Below are 23,290 nucleotides of genomic sequence, written 5' to 3' on the forward strand. Positions count from 1 at the left end.
AGGGATGAGAGTCGCACGCTGAAGCCACTAGGCCAACACTGCTCTTCTAATTATATAAAACCTTGTATAAAAAAAGCTTCCTTTAACTTAGTCTTTATCGCGAATTACGTTTAAAACGTAACGTATCATATATGTGTGTAATACCAAACAATTACGCAATATATATATATACACAGCTACTATTCAAACCATACTTCATATATTAAGGTGCTCAAAGCTATAAATGTTTGTATTAAAATTGTTGTCGTCGATTATTCGCGACGATTCGCCAATGCTGCGCTTGCGCGTCAAGGCCGCTTGCGAAGTCCTTACATAATTCAGATTCTTATACTGGATACCGTATCTTATTTACAGATATCAGGCAATATATGTATGAAGTAGGGAAATACATCAAATGATAAAGTCAAATATTTTATATTTAAAGTGATCCAATTTTGTGTTTACGTTTTACGGTAAATTGACTAATACTTAAATTACTAACTTATAATTAAATAATGAGTACAAGATGAATAAAATATATATATTTTTTTAATTTTCGAGTAATAAAAACATACTGTCTTTTTATATAATTTTTTACAGTATATAAAACTAAATATCAATAAAAAGTAAATAAATATCAAAATAGACTAGTTAAAAAAAAGTAAATTTAAAAAATAGCGTTGTTCAGCGCCTATCGGGTACCTCCGCATTGTTCAGCGAATAAGTATTTTAAAATTACTAGTAAAAATTAAAATATGTCGTTGGAAATGTAATATTTATTTATGTTCAATGTAACTGTCATCTATTTGAGAATAAATAAATTGTACACTGTAGAAAATGCATTGTATTTGATGTGGTGTACCTACTTTAATAAATAAATCATTAATTTCTTTAAGAATACCTCCCCCGTATGCGGCAAGATATTCACACTTGTTCCATGTGCCTCGTACGAACATGTATTATCTGCGTAATTCGAAAATGTTTCGGGTTTTAGCTAACTAGAAATACAATTTATGAAGATGTAGAAATTTTCCACCTTACCAAAGGGTGTGAGGAAATTTAAGTTTTCATTCATTTTTTATTTTTTATGTACAAAATAGACTTATGTTTTCTGTTCCGTATATTTTGCTTAACAAATCTTTTTTTGCTTTGTATATTGTCTGAGTGTTTTCTTTTATAATATGTGTACGTGTATAAGATTACTTACAAATAAATAAAATAAGCCGCGGTGAAGTGGCAACTATCGTCTGTTAGGATTTCTCTTTTTAAAATCTTTTATAACCCGTTGTCACCGGCGTGTCGTAATCTACCATGAAATAAGAGTCCACAATGAGCTACTGTTACGTCTTGAATAATTACATGTTTTATCTCGCTGTCAACACTTTTAGCACCATCATTCGTCAAGTTTCTTAATTTATGACCATTATGCTCTAAAACAAGCTTGCGATGCCGGGTCATTCACATTCAGACACCTTGTTTTTACATACATTTGCTACATATATTTGTTTATAACTGTTTTTAGGTTAATTTATATATTAAAAGTAAAAGGTGAAAATGAAAATTGTTTCTTTCTGCTACTGTGAGTCCCTACTACTTTAAAATGTATTATTTAGTTTATTCTCAGCATTGAATCTGAAGATCTTATATATCGACATACCATGACCATACTATAATACATAATAGTTATTTATTTGCAAAAATATGATACATAAATATTATGGTGGTATCGTACCACTAAACTAAACTTCCCATATCCCGCCCCACAAATTGAATTTTATCTGTTTTTATTAATCTTTTTCCTTTGTATCTATTATGTATTTCATCTTCAGATATACTAGTATATTTTTCTTGTTATAAAAAATTCAAGTTACCTTAGGAGTAATAAATAATAAAGACACTACCGCACATGCAGTCAGACAAATCGACCCTTGACGTGTCCCACACTGCACACTCCAAGTGTAACCTAACCTCACCAACACCATAACATAATTAAAAATGATTTAAGACTCGCTCCGGCTGCTTTGTTTCGCGCATAATGTTTCACTTGTACGCGTCGCACCACGCAATTCTTAACGCGACGGCTCTTAATTCTGTCAAAGGTTTTTTATAATCCTTTTGTATTAATCCCTTTCGGCTCCGGTAGCTATTCTCGGAAGGTTTAGACGAATTTCTTTGACTGGATTTTGTTAATCAAGCGTCCGATTTCCAATGCCAATTTACCTTGAAACTAATTCGCCTCGGTTATTAGAATTAATTATTTACGTAACTTACTATATTTTAAGTTCATCATTACTTAGTGTTAAAAAGTTTTCACGTTTGAGGTAATAAAAATTTAATAGCCCCAGTGAACAATAGCATTGCGGTTGCAATGTTGGGGCGTTTAAATAAGTATGAAAAGGATTAACTCCGGCTTGTTGACGGACTGAGGTGATCAGGTTTCGCGAGGGACCGTGTCCACGTCGCCGAAATGTAATTCTCCACGGATCATACATCGATTCTGCCACAAGTGTACTTAAATTGAGACGTGTGCAAAACGGATTTTAAGCTTCCTAATACTATGAATAATCCTAATATTGTGAGAGACTATATGATGAAATTTTTGGGTGATAAAAACAAATATTCTCCCGATTACTAGGAAGTAACATGAATTACTGTGATCAATTATTTATAAGCCTCAAATAGTTATAGAGTTATTGCCACCTTCAATTATAAGAGAGTCCAGGGGATCAAAGGATTTAAATTTCGCGCTAATGAAGAGGTAATCAGCAAAACCTATTTTAAGGCTAAAGACAAATCGTACCACAAAAACGGTATCGCAAAATTAAATGACCGCTATAATCGTTGTATCGCTCTCGAAATATTCAAATATTGAAAAATCCTATAAAAAAAATTGTTCTATAGCCTTTGAAGTTTTCAGCTAGTACGTACATCCTCTCTTGTAAATGGACTTTAAATTAACTTTTGTAAAATAAATACCCAATCTTCTTATACGAAATCATTAATAGCGTATTGTTTTATAAACCTTATCGTAAAGCGCAATAAAACTATACGTACACACCTAAGCTGTCTAGTGATTTCTATACACTATTAATCTCTCTGACAATCTGTCGTCTCTTCCAATGCATTCCTGATACGACCCATTGTGTGTTATAAACATAGTATGAAAATTATATTTCCGACTTTGAATTAAGTAACATTAGAAAGTATTAATACTCAAATGAAATGAGGAATTGTAAGATTGGAAAGTGTAAATGCTGTTTCTGTATTTAATTATTACTCTAAGATGAAATCATAACTTTAGTTTACTTTTAAAGAATATTCACTTACTTAACAAATACGTTTGTATGGAATACATAAGAGCAGTGTTGGCCTAGTGGCTTCAGCGTGGGACTCTCATCCCTGAGGTCGTAGGTTCGATCCTTGGCTGTGCACCAATAGACTTTCTTTCTATGTGCGCATTTAACATTTGCTACATCGTGAGGAAACCGACATGTCTTAGGCCCAAAAAGTCGACGGCGTGTGTACTGGAGGCTGATCACCTACTTGCCTATTAAATTTTAAAATGATCATGAAACAGATTCAGAAATCTGAGGCCAAGACCTAAAGAGGTTGTAGCGCCACTGATTTATTTATTTATTTTTATATACATTGGAATACATAGCGTATTAAAGCTTACACATTTGTGCAAAAAGTCTCAAATCCACCGCCGCGTTATTAATCAACAAACACACTTTGCAAACGCTAATCACGCATTCTAATTTCCTTTCCATATAATTTGTGTGAAAAAAGTGTTCGTGATTATTTAGTTGTATTAATTTATACGTCGAATGCATCAGTAAGTGGTCAGTCGGGGCTCCATCTTCGTTAATTAGTTTTTTGTCGGCGGGGCGGGCCGCTCGGCATCAAATTACGATGAGTCGGCCTTTCGGCTACCGGCGCCGTAGTGATAATAATTACACACTCGTTACTACCGTGCTGCTCTTGCGCAGTCTAGCTCTACGTGACCACGAATCACGATTTGAGTGAAATTGTTTTGACAGATTTAAAAGATTAGATTCAAATTAATAGTCTATTAATATTAAATTGGTTTTTTTGTTGAAAGCTGTGTAGGCAAGTTAGAGACATTTTTAATATTTCAATACGAAATAGATGTGTTATGCGCTGTTGGAGTTTTGATCGCTTTAAAATGGTGGCTCAGCATTTTATTAATTAACGGACGGGTTTCGCTCTATGGTATTTCAATTTGTAATTTTTCTAGATAACAGTATTAAATCAAATTATAATTTGTACTATTTTTGTGTTGGGTTAATATTTTGTCAAACACACCGAATTAAAACTTGACTCGCCGTTTAAAGAGACAAAAATTTCACTATGTTTTTTGAAAAACTACTTATTAGATTAGTATACCTTATATATTATTTTATTAAATATCATAGTAAGCATTTTTATTGATATCATCTATCAATATTGTGATAGGAAAGGTGGATCAGACTAAGTACGTTCGATAAATTCCATCGATAAAATCGGCAACGACGCAAAGGTAATTTCGTAGCGTAACTTGGTAGCGAGGCGACGCGTGCGCATTTCACTTGAGATGCCGCTCGGAAATAATCGTCATCCACTCAATATAGATGGTAATCAACTATTATTATTGTTAATGTAATTTTTTTGAACGTGAATCGGAGATCAATGTATCGTGTATAAAGGAATTAAGTCCTCTAATAGGAACACTAAGAGATGGAGTGGAATTTTGAAAATAAATTAGGATTGGATGGTATTGCTAAGAATTTAAATATGAATTACCTTATTATATATAGGTGGTCAAGGGATCAAATAATAGACGATCTTAATAAATATATTTCTTCTACGATTTAAATCTAGATTATATTATATGACCAGTGTTAGTGGCTTCAGAGTGCGACTCTCATCTCTGAGGTCGTAGGTTCGATCCCCGGCTGTGCACCAATAGGCTTTCTTTCTATTTGCGCATTTAACATTAGCTCGAACGGTGAAGGAACACATCGTGAAACAAACATGTCTTAGATCCAAAAAGTAGACGGCCGCGGCGTGTGTCAGGCACTGGAGGCTAATCACCTACTTGCCTATTAGATTAGAAAAATGATCATGAAACAGATTCAGAATTCTGAGACCTAAAGAGGTTGTAGTTAAATTATGTATATACCATGCTAGTGCTATGGTAAGGCGAATAAAAATTTCATTTATATGAGAAAATGTGTAAGATTTAGCTTTTATTCGCGTATGCAATAGAAATGTTTGAAATAAATTTTACTTAATTTTAATTTTATTTAATTTAATAGTCTCTGCCTATCTCTACGGGAAAAATACATAAAATAGTATCTAGAGACACAAAATATTGTAGTACTTTTAATTACGGTACAATCCACGAAACTCAAACGAAATCAACTTGGTCTAAGATCCCGCTATACAACGACCTTCACCGAGATGCTTATTTAATGAAACTTATTTTATATATAATTTAATATGTCAATAAATATAATCCATATGGGTTGCCTAGCAAATTTCAGTCCAGAGTATGTTTAATTAATTTAAAAAAAAAATATTTTTTTAAACATTTCACCGGTATGATTATTAGATAAATTCTATACCAATCGAAAGTATGAAGCCCATAGAATATGCAAACGTTAGGTTGTTTTTAATCAATTAATTATTTATGTGTATATTTTTTATGTGACACTAAAGTATGTATACATCTTTAGTATAAAAGAAGGTGATAGTGATACATATATAATACCACCCTGATTAAAAATATTGATTGAAAAAAGTTCAAAAAATTTACTAGGTACATGCAAATTATAAAAAAAAATTTTTTTTTAAATATTAATTAAACATACTCTGGACTGAAATTTGCTAGGCAACCCATATGGATTATATTTATTGACATATTAAATTAAATATAAAATAAGTTTCATTAAATAAGCATCTCGGTGAAGGTCGTTGTATAGCGGGATCTTATACAAACTGGATGGCTTTACATAAAGAATGGTAAGCCATTAGATTATATAAAAAAAGTTACGATACAACCTCGATTTCTATCTATTTTGTGACCATTTGTTTTCATCTAATAGGTGATCCGATATATACATATAATAGGTTTCTGTGCATCCCGATACACGATGTTTTCCTTAACCGTACGAGCAAATGTTAAATATGCACATAAAAACATTGGTGTTCGGGGTTCGATCCTACGACCTCAGGGATGAGAGTCGCACGCTGAACACTGCTTTATTATTTTAAAACGCCGATAAAACTGCAGCGTACTGAAAACTTTTTACCGGTGAGAACTTGAGTCGGCATAAAAGCTTTACGATTTGAAGGTTTAATGATTAAATTACTAACACATGGGATGGCTACCGGCTTCATTGTTGCAGGTATTCATATTGCCAGATTGGGCTTCTGACTAATTACTTATAGCTAGGGCTGAACATTCGAGTTTATTATAATAACTGAAAAGCGTTTTAAAACTGGAGCTATTATTATAAAAGCATTAAAAATTAATCTATATAATAATTATTAGTTGTGTTAGTATACATTCTAAAAATTAAGTTGAGTGTCCTAGTATTTTTATACCTTTTCGGGTAAAAGCCTCCGCCATAATTTTACCTATCACTTTGTCTTGAGTAACATAAGTCCAGTTTTACCCGTGTTACTCAGCCTGAGCAGCTTAAACTGGTGTTAACCAGTATATACGTGAATCTAGTTTCAGATGATTGACTAATTTTATGTATGAACTTCGACATGATATTTTCCAAAAAAAAAAATACCTTTATTTACAGTTGGAGTTAAACCTAATTATTCATATTTGAAATGTCGTTGGTGTCTCAACGAAAGAATGACAATCGGATACATCAATCAAGGATAGTTATTTTATGTTTATACGACAATGCCATTGTTCAAATTAGCAATAAAACGCAAGTAAAATAGCTATTTTTATTTTATATATTCGAGTATCTACTATAATAAGAATTTAAGTTTATCTTAATATAATTAATTTTATTACACGACCTCCGACGAGTGAAGCTCTCCTCCAAATACTTCCATTTGTCTCTCGTCTTCGCTACTATTGTAAAAGCTTTCTCCGCTTTCTTTATTTCATCTACCCAGGTTTCTAGGGGGCGTCCCCTCTCTTTTCTTCCCACTGGGCCATTCCAAGTAAGGATCCAAAACGCGAGTATAAAGCGAAAAATCAGACACAACCCTATTACTCATAATGCGTAGTGACTATAGCATAAGTTGTACGTGAGGCAATGTAACACGATCGTTAATTAAAAACGGAGGCCATCACTAGATTAGTTGAACTAAAAAGGCCCGCCGAAACACCTCGATTCGTCACGAGGCACCTTTATTTTTATTTGAACGAACCCTTTGTTAGACTTAGTCGAATTTGCCTTAAAAATAACTAATTAAGAAATGTTCGAGCTGCCGTTAAATTTTTTGCGTTTTTATAACCGCAGTCGTCCGAATTCAAATTTTATTGTGATTAAAGGTATTTCATTAGCGGGCTAAAGTTTTAGGAATTCATTATTAAAATAAAAGCTTATATTCAGTCGCATTTAGAAACCGATATTTTTAAAAATATCAATCAAATAATTGAGACAATATTTTTTATAAAAAACATTTAAATAATGTAAAATAATGAAAAATATAGGGTCAAAAATCTCTGACTAATATAAAAAAACGCACGATGAATTGTATTCTTTGAGTTGTATAATAATGGAGGGCAATAAAAAAAAGGACATTTATTCATATAGGTAACACGCAGCAGTGTTGGCCAAGTGGCTTCAGCGTGCAACTCTCATCCTTAGGTCGTAGGTTTGATCCCGGCTGTACACCAATGGAGTTTCTCTCCTTTTAACATTCGCTCGAACGGTGAAAGAAAACATTGTGAGGAAACCGGCTTGCCTTAGACCCAAAAGTCGACGGCTTGTGTCAGGCACAGGAGACTGCCTGACCTGCGTATTAGATTGACAAATGATCATGAAACACATATAGAAATCTGAGGCCCAGACCTAAAGAGGTTGAACGCCAATGACTTATTTTAACACGAACATCAGTAATAAAATTAATGCCTCAAAATGTATAATTGCCAGTACCTATACCTATATGCTTGGTATTACCGAACTTGTACATTGCGAAATTCATAAACATTTAAGGCAAATAAATATTTAATTATCTTGAAACTTCCCGCAGTGAGTCTACCGTATCCTAATCGGTTTAGACACGAAGCTGCGAATGTCACAAACAAGGTCTTCTGTTACTAACATCTGTGCATATTAATTTACTTTCAATATCTTTTACTATGTTTTTATTATTATATTATCCAGGGATTATATTGCTTAGCAAGCCCTAGACTGGAATTTCTTAAAGCGAAAGGAAAAAGGGCTGCTTAAAGCAGACCTGGCGACGAAGCATCATTGCAGAGGCGAAAGAAGCTGTATGAAGTGGAGTGAAATTAAGAGAGCTACCCAGGACCGATCAGGCTGGTTTTCTAAGCTCAATGCCCTCTGTCCCACTTGGAGGAACTTAGTCAAGTCATCTTTTATTATAATTTGATAATTTCATTATGATAGAAATATGAATCGCGACTTGACCTGCTCTATGAAGACAATTTAATGATTATTAAGATCTCAGTTAACAGGACTTCTGCGTCTTAACTGATATTGTACAGCCCTAGTACGATTTCGACACCTCTTATTTATTAAGAATATGTTTATTATTTAGTTGTTGCATAGTTTGTACAATGAAGATGTTTTCTTAGCCGCAAGTTAAGTGTGGTGCTGAATTATGTTTAACGAGGCCGACTACTCGAAGACCACAGACAGCGTCACATGATTTATTTTTAAAGGATTTGTGGTGTACTATCATCTATCCTTTTCATCACAGCTTTATCACTATATGACAGAAAGAGATGAAAGAGAAGTAAAGAGCTATTAGAGCAATTAAATTGCAAAATTGTAGAAACGTGAAAACTATTAGCTTGATTATGATGGTCAATTTTTTTGGTTCATAAAATTTATATATATTCCTTACAGACTAAGCCAATACGATAGTTCCAAACAATTTTATAAAAATTAAAATGATATAATATATAAAATAATTATAATATATTTTTATTAGAAAACCATATTTATTCATGTCTAATCGTCAATAATAAATGACTCTTAATTTAATTGAAGGAATTTGAGAACTGGCATTAAATGCATAATACGGAGCAGAACTGACAAAAAAGCTCTCCGCTACGCTTTTTAATCGCCACCTATGTTGTATAGTAAACTGCATTATTAAATTTGATACATATATATGTGGTTCGAAAATTAAATTTATTTTTGTTAAGAGTGCGGAAATTAATTGCTATATAGTGTTGTAATTTAGTCAAAGCATCCAAGGCAGTAAATCAAAATAATAACAAAGTTAAAAAGATGGTGGAAAATCAGCCCATCCCGCACCCAACTCTGATTTATACGGGTAATTTTCCAGACCGTTACGGCGAGCAACCTACGATTTTTCTTCGCGCGCACTTAATTACATAATTTTCATACAACTTTTAAATTCACGTGAATTAATTTATTGTCCTGTCATTCTTAATTATTTCCGACGAACGTTACACAATCCCCTGATTAACTCCTTGTGACTGCGCAAGAACCTTTGACTTCAGATTTATCAACTCATTAAAGATTCGAGCTCGGTTAACCGTAATTAATTATTATTAAATATAATTTTAAACAAATAAAACGAGTCAGGATTAAATTAATATCAGAGACCGGTGCCAGCACCCCGGCGTTCCGTATTAATTTCTGTCAAGGCTTTAATTGCCTACCTCGCGCTAAGCTTTTTAATAAATTCGAGGACAGACAAGTGAGCTTGGCGCGGCCAAAAAATGCCCAGGCAGGTCGCGCTCGGCACAAAAAGAACGGATTTTAATTTATAAGAGACAGGACAAACGATTAATAATTTATTTGTATCCTTCGTTCCCAGTGAGAGGGTCCGAGCGTTAAAAACAACCGTTAAAACCGGTGACTTTGTATAGCTCGCGTTTAGGCCGAAATGCCAATTGCGGGTAGACACAAGTATACAGCGAGTCGGAATGTCGTTTTAAAAAACTCGGCAAATAAATCGCATCGCACACACCGGGTAACCAAAAAAACGTCTGCAATATTCGATTCTTTAATGTGATTTTTAAAAAATAGAGGCAAACGGAGGCTGGCTTCGATTGAAAATGAATGAGGGTGAGCGCGATAGTGGAAATTAGCATTGAGGTAGGATCCAGGAGCGGCCTTTGTGCGATCATATCGAGGTGTATTCTTTGCGCTTTTTACTGCGCGGGCGCGACGCGCGACGACCGGCGCGGCTTTGCTGCCCTTATTACGGATCTGTCGCTTTTTTGTTGTAAATAATTACGGCACCGCACGGCAATCACTTGGCAATTCCTTGGAAGACAAACGGATCCTTAAGATCAACTATAGCCAAATTTGCATGTGTTTTACTTGATAGTGTAGCCAAGACTGCATTTTACTCATGTTTTCTTAGTTTTATAAGCGCAGCGATAAGTTAAGACCCGAAAGCTATGTTGATCGCCGACACCCTCAAATGCATTTCATAGGTAGCAATCATTTAGCATTAATTTATTCTTTCGTTATAGTGTTATAACCTTGGCGCGACAGTCAGTCTCTTGTGCAGAGGCCTTTGCGTTGAATTTCCTTCGCACGTATACGTATGCGTAGGCTTCCCAACGAACAGAAATCCTCGGAGCAGTGAAGTCGCTTGCAGAAAACTTCTAGAAGGAGTAAGGCTGGCTCTATTAGCCAGGACCTCACGCACGAGTGATAACAAAGTGAACAGGTTCCTATGACTCAGCCACCGTAATAGAGATTATTCTTTTAAACTATAGAGTATACCAATTAAACGGCCATCAGATGTGACCATTAAGCGGATCAAGTTGTGATTAAGGATTACGCACCAATAATAAAGGCAACAATTGAATGCAGATGAGGGTGAGAAGGACGCGGGTCCGATCGACATTTGTATGCGATATCTAAGCAGACAATTGGATGCCGGCGCGAGCCTTCGCGCTAATGGTACACTATCGGACGATCGCGAGCTTGAAAAGTGGAGACCGCCTCGGACTAGCGAGCTACGTAATAAATACGATACATTTAGCAACCAAACACTTAACACAATACCATTCATTTTACTATTGTTTGTATGTGGTTGGCTAAACGCCGCCTCTTATAAATGAAATTCAAAGGATAATACACAAATTGTATTCAAAAACCCATGCTAACATAATGTAATGCCAGCTTTCATACTCAATTATAAAAAAAATATTAATATTTATATATTATTGCAACGATAAAAATTGAATCACTTACTTTTCAAATAATATCCAATAAGTGTATTTTACGAAAGTCTAAATTTATATGTTTTTAGTTTATTATGTTTTTTTTATTTCAATTTATTTTTATTTCCTCGTTTGAACCACATATTGGAGAGTGAAGTCGTTTCCTTTACCAATTTTATACCTTAATTAAAATAAAAGAATTTATTTTTTTCACCATCTCCAAAATGCACTAAAAAGTATTTACTCAATTTGATATAAATTCGCTGCAAATCCTATAATTAAAAAAAATACCTCGATCATCCAGATCGCTCCAAATATTCCACGTCGTTGATAACCTTCATTTTTTAAGTGGATTAAAATTACAAATACATGTAATAATCAGACGCGTGATTCGTAAAACCTTTATAGCCGATAATTAATTTCGATCTGACGGTTAAAATTCACGAAGGTATATTCAACATAATCGCATTGTAATTGATGTGAGCTGCATTTATTATGAAACTAATTATCTTACCCGGTTCTGCATTTTTATATATCTTAATATATATAACTTACGCGTCACGTTGCTTGTCCGCTTTGGACTCCTAAACTACTTAACCGATTTCAATCAAATTTGCACAACGTGTGCAGTTTAATTAAACTTAAAAGATATGATAGCTTACATATACGTGTGAAGGTCACTGAACTCCTCGTAACTGGCTGGACCAATTTGAATGATTTTTTTGTATGCGTTTGGGTGGAGCCCTGGATGGTTTAGATTCACAAATCAGCCAGGCAGATGGCGCTGCAGTCGGTACTTTCATACTTTGTTTAATATCCTAACCGCTTGAAATATCATGCAGGACAATGTCTGTCGGGTCCGCTAGTATATCTATATATTCAAGTGCATAGATCAAATTTCTACAAACGCTTCATTTGTTTACTGTTGTTTATCTAGGCTAAAGACAAAAAGCTTAGTAACCTTTGGTGCTTGTTATGAAATAATCAGCCAGAAATCGAACTCAGTACTTTTGTATTATTTGCACTAACAAAAACACAAGGCACATTCATTTCAACATTATATTATTCAAAAATTTTCAATATACAGACATAACTCAGTAAGAATTTAACTCGATCTCCGAGCAGACAATTAAAAATGTATTTGCGAGAAACGCAATTAAAAAAGGTCATTGCAATTAATTTGTCCAGATTTAAGAACAGCCCGAGCATAAATTACAAGATATACATATAATAAAACTGTACGTCATAAAGTATTATGATTTAACATCTATTTATACAGCATTTTTAGGACACACGCATTTAGAACGTACCGTAAATTGTAGAGTAATTAATAAGCCAGTTGGCTTTAGTCTAGATTCTTCATAATAATAGGCAAGGTGATCAGCCTTCTGAGCCGTGATGCAAACGATTAATAATTTAAATTATATGCTTTATTAACGCTTCAAATTCATAGTTAAATAATTAAATTCGTGCTAGGAGTGAATGTATAACGAAGAAACGTTGCCGCGTTTCGTTTGAGATTGATTGGTCGAAACATAACGTGTCGCGAGGATGTGATTGGTCGAAATTAGTCACAATGAATCTACCATTGTCTTTTGTTTTTTTCATTTATTCAAGATAGTATCTGTATGCTCTCTTAGTGGTCTGAGAATAGCTCTTAGGTTTACTCACCACGTTTAAAAGAGAAAATTCTAATATAAGAAGTTAACATTCTTTAAAAATAATTTACCACAGATTTCTAGACAAGAAAGTCGCGAGTATCCGCTTGTATAATTTGTATTGCAAAAGCCATACTTTATAGCTTTTAAGGCTTGATATTTCGTTAAATTATCAGATAGGCATAATTATACGTGATTTAACGTGCGCGTTAATAAAATTACTGCCAAAGGTTAATTACGTTGCGAATGAAATTTTATTGTACAACTATTAGCAGTTTCTCTTCATCATTAACGCATAGTATTGATTTTAAATTCGATGCATTGAGACAATCTAATACTTAGGTTCTTTTGTGCATGTCGTTATAAATAATGACGACTCGTAGTACCTACTAGCTTTGACGGCTCATTGGTCTAGTGGTTAGTACCCCTGACTGCGAATCCATGGGTCCCGGGTTCGATCCCCGGCTGAGACAAAGATCGATGTGATGAGCATTTGGTGTTGTGCTTAGGTCTTGGATGTTTATATATGTATTTATATGTCTATCTATCTATAATATGTATGTATATCCGTTGCCTAGTACCCATAACACAAGCTTCACCAGCTTAGCATGGGACTAGGTCAATTGTCCAATCATACTAGCTATTTTGCAAATACTAAAACATCCTGCGCTTCTGGTGTGTTTTAAGTATCCGAACGAATAGTAAAATCCGTCATATGGGATGTGGATGAATTACTAAGGCAATTAAAGTTTCGTAGAACTGTTAGGTCAAAGACGTATAACGGACACCAAAGACCCCTTCTTTGATGACCAAAATATGTCCAGGACCGACCGGGGATCCCTAGATATCCTGGGCTCAGAACAGTTAATTTTTGGACTTTAAAGGTCCCAGCAGAAACAAGGGCCACTAGGGAAAAGAAAAGATGTCACCCTCTTGGACGGTGGGCTGACGAGCTTAAAGAAGTTGGTGGAGAAGATTGGGTGAAAAATGTTCAAGCTGGAGAGCGATAAAGCTAGTTGGAGGAGTCCTATACTCTATCAGAGGTCCTTAGAAAAACCTATAATTATTTCTGCATAAAATTTTAAGTGTGTGTATCTTTTGTAAAGATGGATGAATGTTCCAAGGAATAAATGCCAGCTATATTAAACTTTACCAACAAATACTACAATATACTTATAATATCAATTACGTCAATATAATATAATAAATATGTAATAGTCAAAGTGGTCCAGGAAGCCGTTCGTGACGTTATTAACTCCCCTTAAGCAAAATATCCGGGATATTAATCAATGCGCCTATAGTTATGACTCAATGAGCTCGCATCGGTCATATTGACTTTTCCGGTGTAAATCTTCAAATTAATTTACATTTAATCAATTTCTATTGAGATTTATTGTTTACTGTCACTTTGCTTAATTCTCAATAATGTTCAACTGCTTAGCTTTACGCTTGGTATTTATTTATTAATTATACAAGAAGATATGACATCAAAAATTTTACACACTTACATATCAATTATATTAGAACATAAGCCAGCTAGTAAGGGAAAAAATTAAACAATTACAAAATAAAAGCAAAAATATATAAATATGTATGTATTACTATCAGACGATTTGTGAAAATCCATAAAGTATGTAGTGAATTTAGACGAAAAGAAATACACAGGTTAGAAGACATATTAGTTTTTCATATAAACGCAATTTCTTTGCATGTTTTTCCACCGGTTGAATCATTTCTTTTTTTATATAAGACATATACCATAGACACTCATATTGCCAGAGGGCTCGCAAGTGCGTGGCCGGCCTTTTCAGAATTGGTACGCTCTATTCTTGAAGGACAAGTCTAAATGGTACGGAAATACTTCAGTGGGCAGCTGACTCTATTAACAATGTTTGATCAACGAAGTTTGTACTTGTTGATCTTAAATGGTTTGTGACGATATATACCAAAAACCCTACTAGAATTAAAGTAGTATGTTCATAGACAATCTATCAATGGAATAGGTCTTTGGAATTGCTTCTTTATCTATCTTCACCTAATGGCTGAAGATAGCGCATTTCGATAAAAATAGCGGTTAATTGGAAAACTCGACATTGCTATCTTTAGTCAATCTTTAAAAAATACAGAAATAAAAAACACATTTACAAGCTGTGGAAACTGATGAAGGTCTTTAGACTTGAAGAAGGTTATATTTATATAACCTTCTTTAAAAGGCACATATGATTCGCTGTCTTACGTTAGTAAACGAATTAAGATTAACGGACCGGTTATTGTCCGTTGATTGAACTGATAAAAGTCCTACTCTTTGTTATTGCCTATAGTAATTAGTTATTTTTTAATTATATAATTCTTTAGCTTGTTTTTCTTAATTAATTTCTTATTTTTTATTTAATTTTTTATTGGTTATGCATTCTTGTCGATTTAGTATCACCTGTAAGGACAGTATTTGTAAATAAACAAATATAATTTTTAGAACTCTTTTGGGTTCTTACTTGTGAAGGAACTCTCCAAGCGTATCAGCAATATTTCATTTATTCCTTCAATTTCCTTCCTTATAATGTATGAAGATAGACGAGTCTTAGGGTAAGATTTTTCAAGAAGAGTCGAGTATGACTCCCGCATATTAGAAATGTATTGGATTTTGACGTACGAGTCATAGTTCGTGTTAAGTCTCGATTCTGAATACCCTTAAAGACTTCATACGACACTAAGTTTTTTTTTAATGTTGAGTATTTTTATATAGACGACTACAAAAGATTTTAGTTTTTTGTTGTTCTTTGGAAAGCAAACTCTCCTTTAATGTTATGGGTTTTCAAGCTTGGGCAGTGATGGCCCAAGCTTTCTTGAGAATTGCCTTTTAAGAATTGGTACGCTCTTTTCTTGAAGGACCCTAAGTCGCATTGGTACGATGAAGAAAACATCGTGGAGGAACATCGTGCCTTAGAACTAAAAAGTCGACGGCGTGTGTGAGCACCGAAGACGGATTAACTACCTACTTGCCTATTAGAAATTATCACGGAACAGATACGAACCTAGAAGGTTGTAGCGCCACTTTTTTTAATTTGGGTAACATGTAAGAGGTGCTAATACTTCTCTTTGCAGTTGCACTGCGGCGAGCTCAGGCCGATCAGCACCAAGTGATAAATAAAGCGTTCGTAATTGAGAGACGGAAGCAGTCAATGAGTAAATCTCATCCGTCAATTTGTTTAAATTATTTATTAGTGGTCGGCTATAGACACCCGCACGGCGATCTTTATAACGTTCACAGACCACTCCGGATACTAGTGTTGTACCATACCAATTAATTATCGATATAACCTCACAAGTTATGGATGCTTAGGTATAGTAAAAATACGCAAATTTAAGTAATTTAAATAAAAGGTAAAGAAATATATACATAGGTATAGTAATATTAATCTAGTGGAAAATAAGTGGTACCACGGCGTATGTCTCAATGGCAGAGCGCTCGAAAGTACCAGCCTTTAAGAATTGGTACGCTTTTTTCTTGAAAGACCCTAAGTCGAATTGGTTCGGAAATACTTGAGTGGCCAGAACTTCAGCGCTACAACCTTAAATGAGCTTTGGCCTCAGTACGCATACGTTTCTTCGATAATGATAATTTTGTAGACAAATAGAAGATCAGCATTCTCTTACAAAAAGTCCATTGGTGCATAGCTGAGATTTGAACGCACGCCCTTTGGGATGAAGATCGCATGCTTCAGCATAAAAATCAGACATAGGTATAGGCTATAATACTGGTATGTTCAATAGAAAGTATAAAATATAACATTTCTGTCCAAGTCGCCCACCGGTCTTTCATATAAATCAACAAAACCTAAGCTTTCTTACACAATATACAATAACAGCAAACCAATGCGAGCTACATCAGCGCCTTAACATAGAATTTAATAAAAACCATCGTTCAAGCAAGCAAGGACTATGATTAATTATCGATATGTCGATAGCAACACTAGTGGCGACTGGAATTATTTAATTTGTGCAGATACGACACAATGGATGAGGAAATAATACACTCATACATAAATATACTACAGGCTTTGTAATTGGCGTAATTGGACGAATCTGGACGAACTTAATAATGCCCCATTGTCGTGATTCAAATGGCAATTCATCGTTTGTGAAAGAAATCATTCGTCAGTTTTAAAATACAGGTCATATTAATACGAAGATCCGATAAATCAAAATTATAATATAATCTATATAAAATAATATGATAAAAGTTATAACGGAAGTATTGTATGTTTTACCGGGACGACACGAAACTTTATGCAGACTGTTAAAATACGGAAAGTCGCATATCTCGGACACATTTTGCGTCATAATCGATACGACTTGTTGCAGCTTATATTGATGGGAACAGTTCAAGGCAAGAGACGGGCTGGAGTGGACCTGGATCACATCCCAATATACCTGGCATTTCAAGTTGTTAACAGCCAACCTTTAGCAATAAAGTGGCACCAGAAGAGGAATACGAAACCAAAGCTGAAACAGACGCACAAATGTTTCTGCACCTTTTGGAGGGGCGCGTACTTGTAATTATATTTTTTTTTAAAGAAATAAAGATAAATCCTTCGCCAATCAAAGCTTCAAAAATCTAAACTGAAACACCCAAACACGACGATTTTTGCAATTATAACCGTCCAGATAACGTGGTTTAAAGTCTTCTGTTAATTTGTATAATCACTTACCCATTGATGTCTGTTGTAGTCCAGAAGTGCCTCAAGAAGGACTTGGCTAGGATGTACCAGAGCTGGGTCCAGACCCAGGAAGACTTGTCGATGGAGGTGGAAAGGAACTCCTGCGTCTCCTTATCTGGATGCAGCTGCACGAACTTCTCTTGAAGTTCAGGCGACAGCTTGCTCTTGTCTACTTGGTACCACTGAAATTTACCATACATATTAGTTTTCTACAACAGAACGAAACTATTGTGTTGAGCTATTAAAAATAGCATAAATTCTATAAAGAATCCGTGACATTTTTTACACGCTTTATATTAGATTCACCTGTATGTATGTATGTAACCGACTCCTTCGGACTCGATTTTGACCCACTTTTAACGGACAGATTTAATTCAAACTTTGCGTACCTGTCAAAGATCGATGACAATGTAATAATCCAAAAAAAAAAATGAAAAAAAAAATAAAAAAAATTTAACAAAAAAATAAAAAATAAATAATAGTTAAAAAAAACTAAAAAGCACGCTTTTAAAGCACATCAAACTAAAAAGTGAAAAATAATTCCTATATAAAAGTGAAAAATATACCCAGTATTTTTTGTTCATTACCTTTTTCAGCCTAAATTAGGAATTATTTTTCACTTTTTAGTTTCATGTGCTTTAAAAGCGTGTTTTTTAGTTTTTTTTAACTATTATTTATTATGTATAAGCCATTAGTCTAATGTGAAAACGTAGAGCACAAACATAAATTGATGTTTAAAAGCTACTCGCACATCAAATCTAATAAAAAAAACTAAATGAACTGCAAATAAGAGTGTAGTATGAAAGCTCGTCACCCGTTGTGTGTTTAAGTCAGCCGCCGTCTCCACAAAGGCAAGCGGCGGCTGTTAATTTCACGCCGCCTCGAATTAACATTTCTTTACGCCAGAGAATAATAACGAATTAAAAAAACATCTCGCCTCAACATATAGCCGTAATGACTTGGCTGAGGGACGCCACGAACTCATCAAGCAGAGTTAATTAATGCCCGATCTGTCTTTGTATTAAAATCGAATCGATGTTCGCTACTGAATAAAAAAATTGATAACTTCCAGTTTTCTCGGGAATTGTAAATTAATGATGCTGACGTCAGATTCTGTTATTTAATCTTGAGTTAATCTAGGTTGATGACCGGTAATCAAGGTAATTAATAATACGTTCTGGACAGGGCCAAGGGGAAAAAGGAGAAGAGGGTGCCCCTAAAAAGGTGAATAGAAGTAATAGAAGCGTTAGCAGGAAGCGAATGGAGAAAGAAAGCCATAGATATATTTGGAAAAAGCTAGAGGAGGCCTTAACTCATGAAGGGCTTCCGATCAACGGTAAAATCGGATCTCAGGAGGGCTCGCGAGTGCGTTGCCGACCTATAAAAAATTGGCACGCTATTTTCTTAAAGGACCATAAAAACGCTCAGTTGTGGAACGATGCCATACTGCCGTGAAGGTATATGATTTAAATTTAATTTCGAAAACAATAAATACACCATTAACTAGATCAGTAGACACATTCTTAATAAATATTTAATACATGAATACCGATACCGAATCACATTGGTGATTATGCAATCCGCCGTCTTTGCATTTAAAATGACCTGCATCGGAACTACGGGATCCGACGAAGCGAATACTCCAGACAGAATACAAATTGTGGAAAATTTTTGAATGCCGAAGTCATTCATAATATTCCACTGTTTAGAGCGATCTAATTTTGAAGTGAAACTTCTTTAGGCGCATGAGGGTAACACTTTTACGGATGAAACGTGACGAAGATGTGCAGCGTTTTTGTCAAAGATAAGGGAGAGAGAAAGTGAGAAAGGCGAATTACCTTATAGAAATTCTATTTTTAAAATTAAAATTCGTTAAGAGAATTTATGAAATATTAGTATTTTATATTTTATGCAAAATAATTTATTGTCTCAAAAGACGAATTGTAAATTAAAATGCCACGTGTTTTTATTATCGAAGAAATAAATTTAAAAAATGAAATTTATAATTTGTATTAATTTTCGACACTTAATATTTTAATGACAATTAACTTCATTAAATTCCTGACATATCTTCCTTTTTTCCCTCCCATATATTTTCACATATTTTCCCTCCCTCTAAGTCTCGTAAATAGTGTTGCCCAAAATCGGTCTTGGTCTTGCAGTCTTGGTATTGTTCTTGCGTTTTTGCAAGACCAAGACCAATACCAAGACCGCCTTATTATAGCAAGACCAATACCAAGACTGAACCCTGCAAGACTTGAGCAAGACAATACTTAAGCCTGCAAGACTCTTGCGTCTTGCAGTTAAGACAAACTGAGATTTGGGCGTTATTAAGTAGGTATTTGGTTTCAATCCCGATTTTGAGAAACGTTCCCCAGTATCAAAACCGTAGGTATCACAAATCATTACACTAAACTAAGGGCTGCAGTTGTATTTGTAATTGGCAACGTGCCGCTCGTCAGAAAGCACCCTGAAACGTATTGTATTGATTAGGTAGGTAAGTACTTATTATATTTCAACAATTTATTAAGTAGGTAGCGTGTTAATACTCACAAATATGTTCCCTAATAACTTTCTAGCAAAGTTCATACCTTGTAGGTATCTACCTATAATAATATGTTATGCTTGTTTATGTCTAATGTGCAGATCTAACGTTAGTACTCGTAGGTTGGTATGTGCTTAAAATTATAGTTAACAAAATTATATAAACATCATGTAGGTGTGAAACTTATGTTTCAAAGTTTATATTATTCTTCTATTTAGCAAAATTTAAAACTAACAGCGAGTCGAGTAGGTCTAGTAACAGTTTCTACGGCAGCTAATACTATGGTACAGACGCCAGCACATCAAGCTACTACAATCTATCAAATTTCTTCAACAGATTTTCAAGTTTATCGCTAAAGAATTAAGGTTCAAAGTTGATTGGGGAAATGTGACGTTCTGCGAATAAACTGGTCGGTCGGTGTATTAAATACCTACTTATTTGATAATTTACCGACAAAGACGCGGTTTGCAACAAGTGTAACACAGCATTTGACACTGAGCGCCGCATTCGCCGACAAAGAGTACGGACAGAGGCACACAAATTTTTACCTATTTTGGTAGGGTTGGTATAGGAGTATAAAATTAAATGACCTTGAAGATGTCCCAGCAGTCGGTAGGTATAAATTGAATGCTCTGAGTTTTTTTTATTTAAATACATTCTCACACTGGCTTGAATTCGAACACTACAGCGTTAAAAGCTGTCGGGCGAGATGATAATTAATAACTAAGTAGGTATTGCATCTATTGAATTGCGAATATTTTGATTTCGAAATAATCATTGTTAATATCGGTAAATGATAGATAGTGAGTGATACCTAGGTACTAAAATGTGAGCAGCAAGATTGAAAAGTGTATATGCCATGTCAGTGCTTTCAATAAGTTTATTTTAAAAAAGCTCTCTAGTAAGATTTAGAGTTTACCATTCAATTACACACAACATATTATTGAAAAACAAAAATTATGAAAAAGATATTTAGACTGAGTACTTAGGGTCGATTCGACCAAACAAGAGTAAATCTTAATCTTAGAATAAATCGTCAGTTAATCGAGAGTAAATAAATTTTACGTTTTACCAACTACAAATTCTAAGAATAGTGGGCTTATTCGGGAATTGCAACTATACCGCCGTTTCGCACGGATTAACAGCTATTCCTAGAATAATTTAATGGCGTCAGTCAGTCCAATCAGCTGATTTCTGTCATTTCACAAATATGTATTCTGTGTTTTAATTTCAAGTCAACGCAACGCACTAAATTAATAGTCTGGCATTGTATAATGAAACGTTTAAACAATTTATTATTTATTTATTTATTTTTAGATTTTTTATTTTCTATAATATTAGAATGAAATTCAACTAGGCTCAACAGAAGTTCCTTTTTAGACGAAAGCCTCAAACAAACAAGAAATAAAAACTTTTTGTTGTCGTTTGACACCTGTTAAAAGCTACTTTTTCACACTATAATACGGCAAAATCGAGTTGACATGATGTATGCTCTTACACTGTCCCGTTGTAGAACAACATTTATTTGCCGAGTTTTATTTTCGTTCACCATTTTCTTGCTATTCGCGTATTGTTATTCCTAGCGCAATTATACTATCGATTACGTGGACAAACGACTATGGATTTACTCGAGATTAAAATCATGGAATAGATTATTCTTGGTATAGTTACTCGTGTATAAATTGAAGTTTGGTCGAATCGACCCTTAGGAAATTAGTAGAAAAAATATTCTATCGTGGATACCTAGTTATTAAAAAGTGGATAAACGTTGTGTTTACTTAATTTTATTTTTCTGTGCTAATGCCAACATTGACAACCCCACCAAAATAGGTAAAAATTTAGTCCGCTTCTAGACTTTGTGTTGCCGCCGTCGCTTTCATGTCAAAGGTCGCCGCCACTGCCCATGTTCTAAAGAATAAAATAAGTTTCCGGGTGCTCAGAACGGACGCAAATAGATTATGTTGTCCTCGCAAGGAAGAATGTAGTTGTAAGGATAGGTAGATTTTATAAAAATTGTTGTAAGTAATAAAAATATACCTAGTTTATATTATTACTAGCTGGCCTGGCGAACAGTCGATTCTTTATTTGTTTAAAATACTTATTCTGCTATTCGGGACACCGGTCTAGCTAGTAAGATAAAAAAAGAAAATTGATAAGACAACAAATACATTATGTCAAAAAATAAAAATTTACCTTCCCGGAACCCCTCCACTAACACTTGAACTTTATGCTATGGTATTAAAGTTCAAATTCACTTTTAAGTATTATTACGAATATTTTGTATGGGAATATAGAAAAGTGTTGTTTTTAGACTGATTCACTCAATTTTATTTTAATTTTTCTCCGTAAGAACCATCTTCGTACTTCAAGGTATATTATTTAAAAAAATCAGACAAATCGGTCAAACCGTTTTCATGTTATGTCGTGACAACGGAAAACGGGTTTCATTTTTATATATATAGATTACCTATTATACCTTTTTAAAGGACATTGCACTGCAAAATTGGAAGTGGGTGATTTTAACAAACTTGAAACGTGGAAAAGCTCCAAATATGAGCGACGTCATATTGCTTTACGCATTTTGTTTTAAAATCATCGAGAATTGCAGTGTCGGTTTATCAACTTCTATCGTACCTACTCTAGTAGCGACTATTGTCTTCAGCGATGATTTACTAAATAAATAAAAATAATCGTCGTGTAGGTACGACGATTATTTTTCTAAGGAATACAATTTTGTTGTAGTAGGTACCTACATCGTTTCTTACTTACACATACTTTAACGACAGTACCTACGTAGCAAAGCGCGCCAGTCACGAGTACGACAAATTGCCTAAAAAATGTACCTACGCACACTGTAATGAAATCTGCTAATCTCAACACAATGCCTGTAGCCTGCCTGCTATTATTGGTTGATGAACATTGTACATTGGTGAATGCTCCAGAATAGCCCGCAAGCCCACACAAATAGCAATAGGTAAATAGGTATTTGCAAGTCTTGCGAGACTTGCAAGAC

The 23,290-nt window shown here is 34.4% G+C and overlaps 1 protein-coding gene across 8 annotated transcripts in view; it reads right to left on the reverse strand.

Moving 5' to 3' along the window:
* LOC125048801 (protein-L-histidine N-pros-methyltransferase) overlaps positions 1-23,290 on the reverse strand; it is a 61,197-nt gene that overhangs the window by 20,288 nt on the left and 17,619 nt on the right. For all 8 annotated transcript variants that reach the window (XM_047647706.1, XM_047647707.1, XM_047647701.1 and 5 more), the window contains one exon: positions 17,724-17,914. In XM_047647706.1, the coding sequence (XP_047503662.1) occupies positions 17,724-17,914 (191 nt within the window). The remainder of the gene's footprint in view (positions 1-17,723; positions 17,915-23,290) is intronic.

Source organism: Pieris napi, chromosome 4 (genome assembly GCF_905475465.1).
Source record: "Pieris napi chromosome 4, ilPieNapi1.2, whole genome shotgun sequence".
NCBI lineage: Eukaryota > Metazoa > Arthropoda > Insecta > Lepidoptera > Pieridae > Pieris > Pieris napi.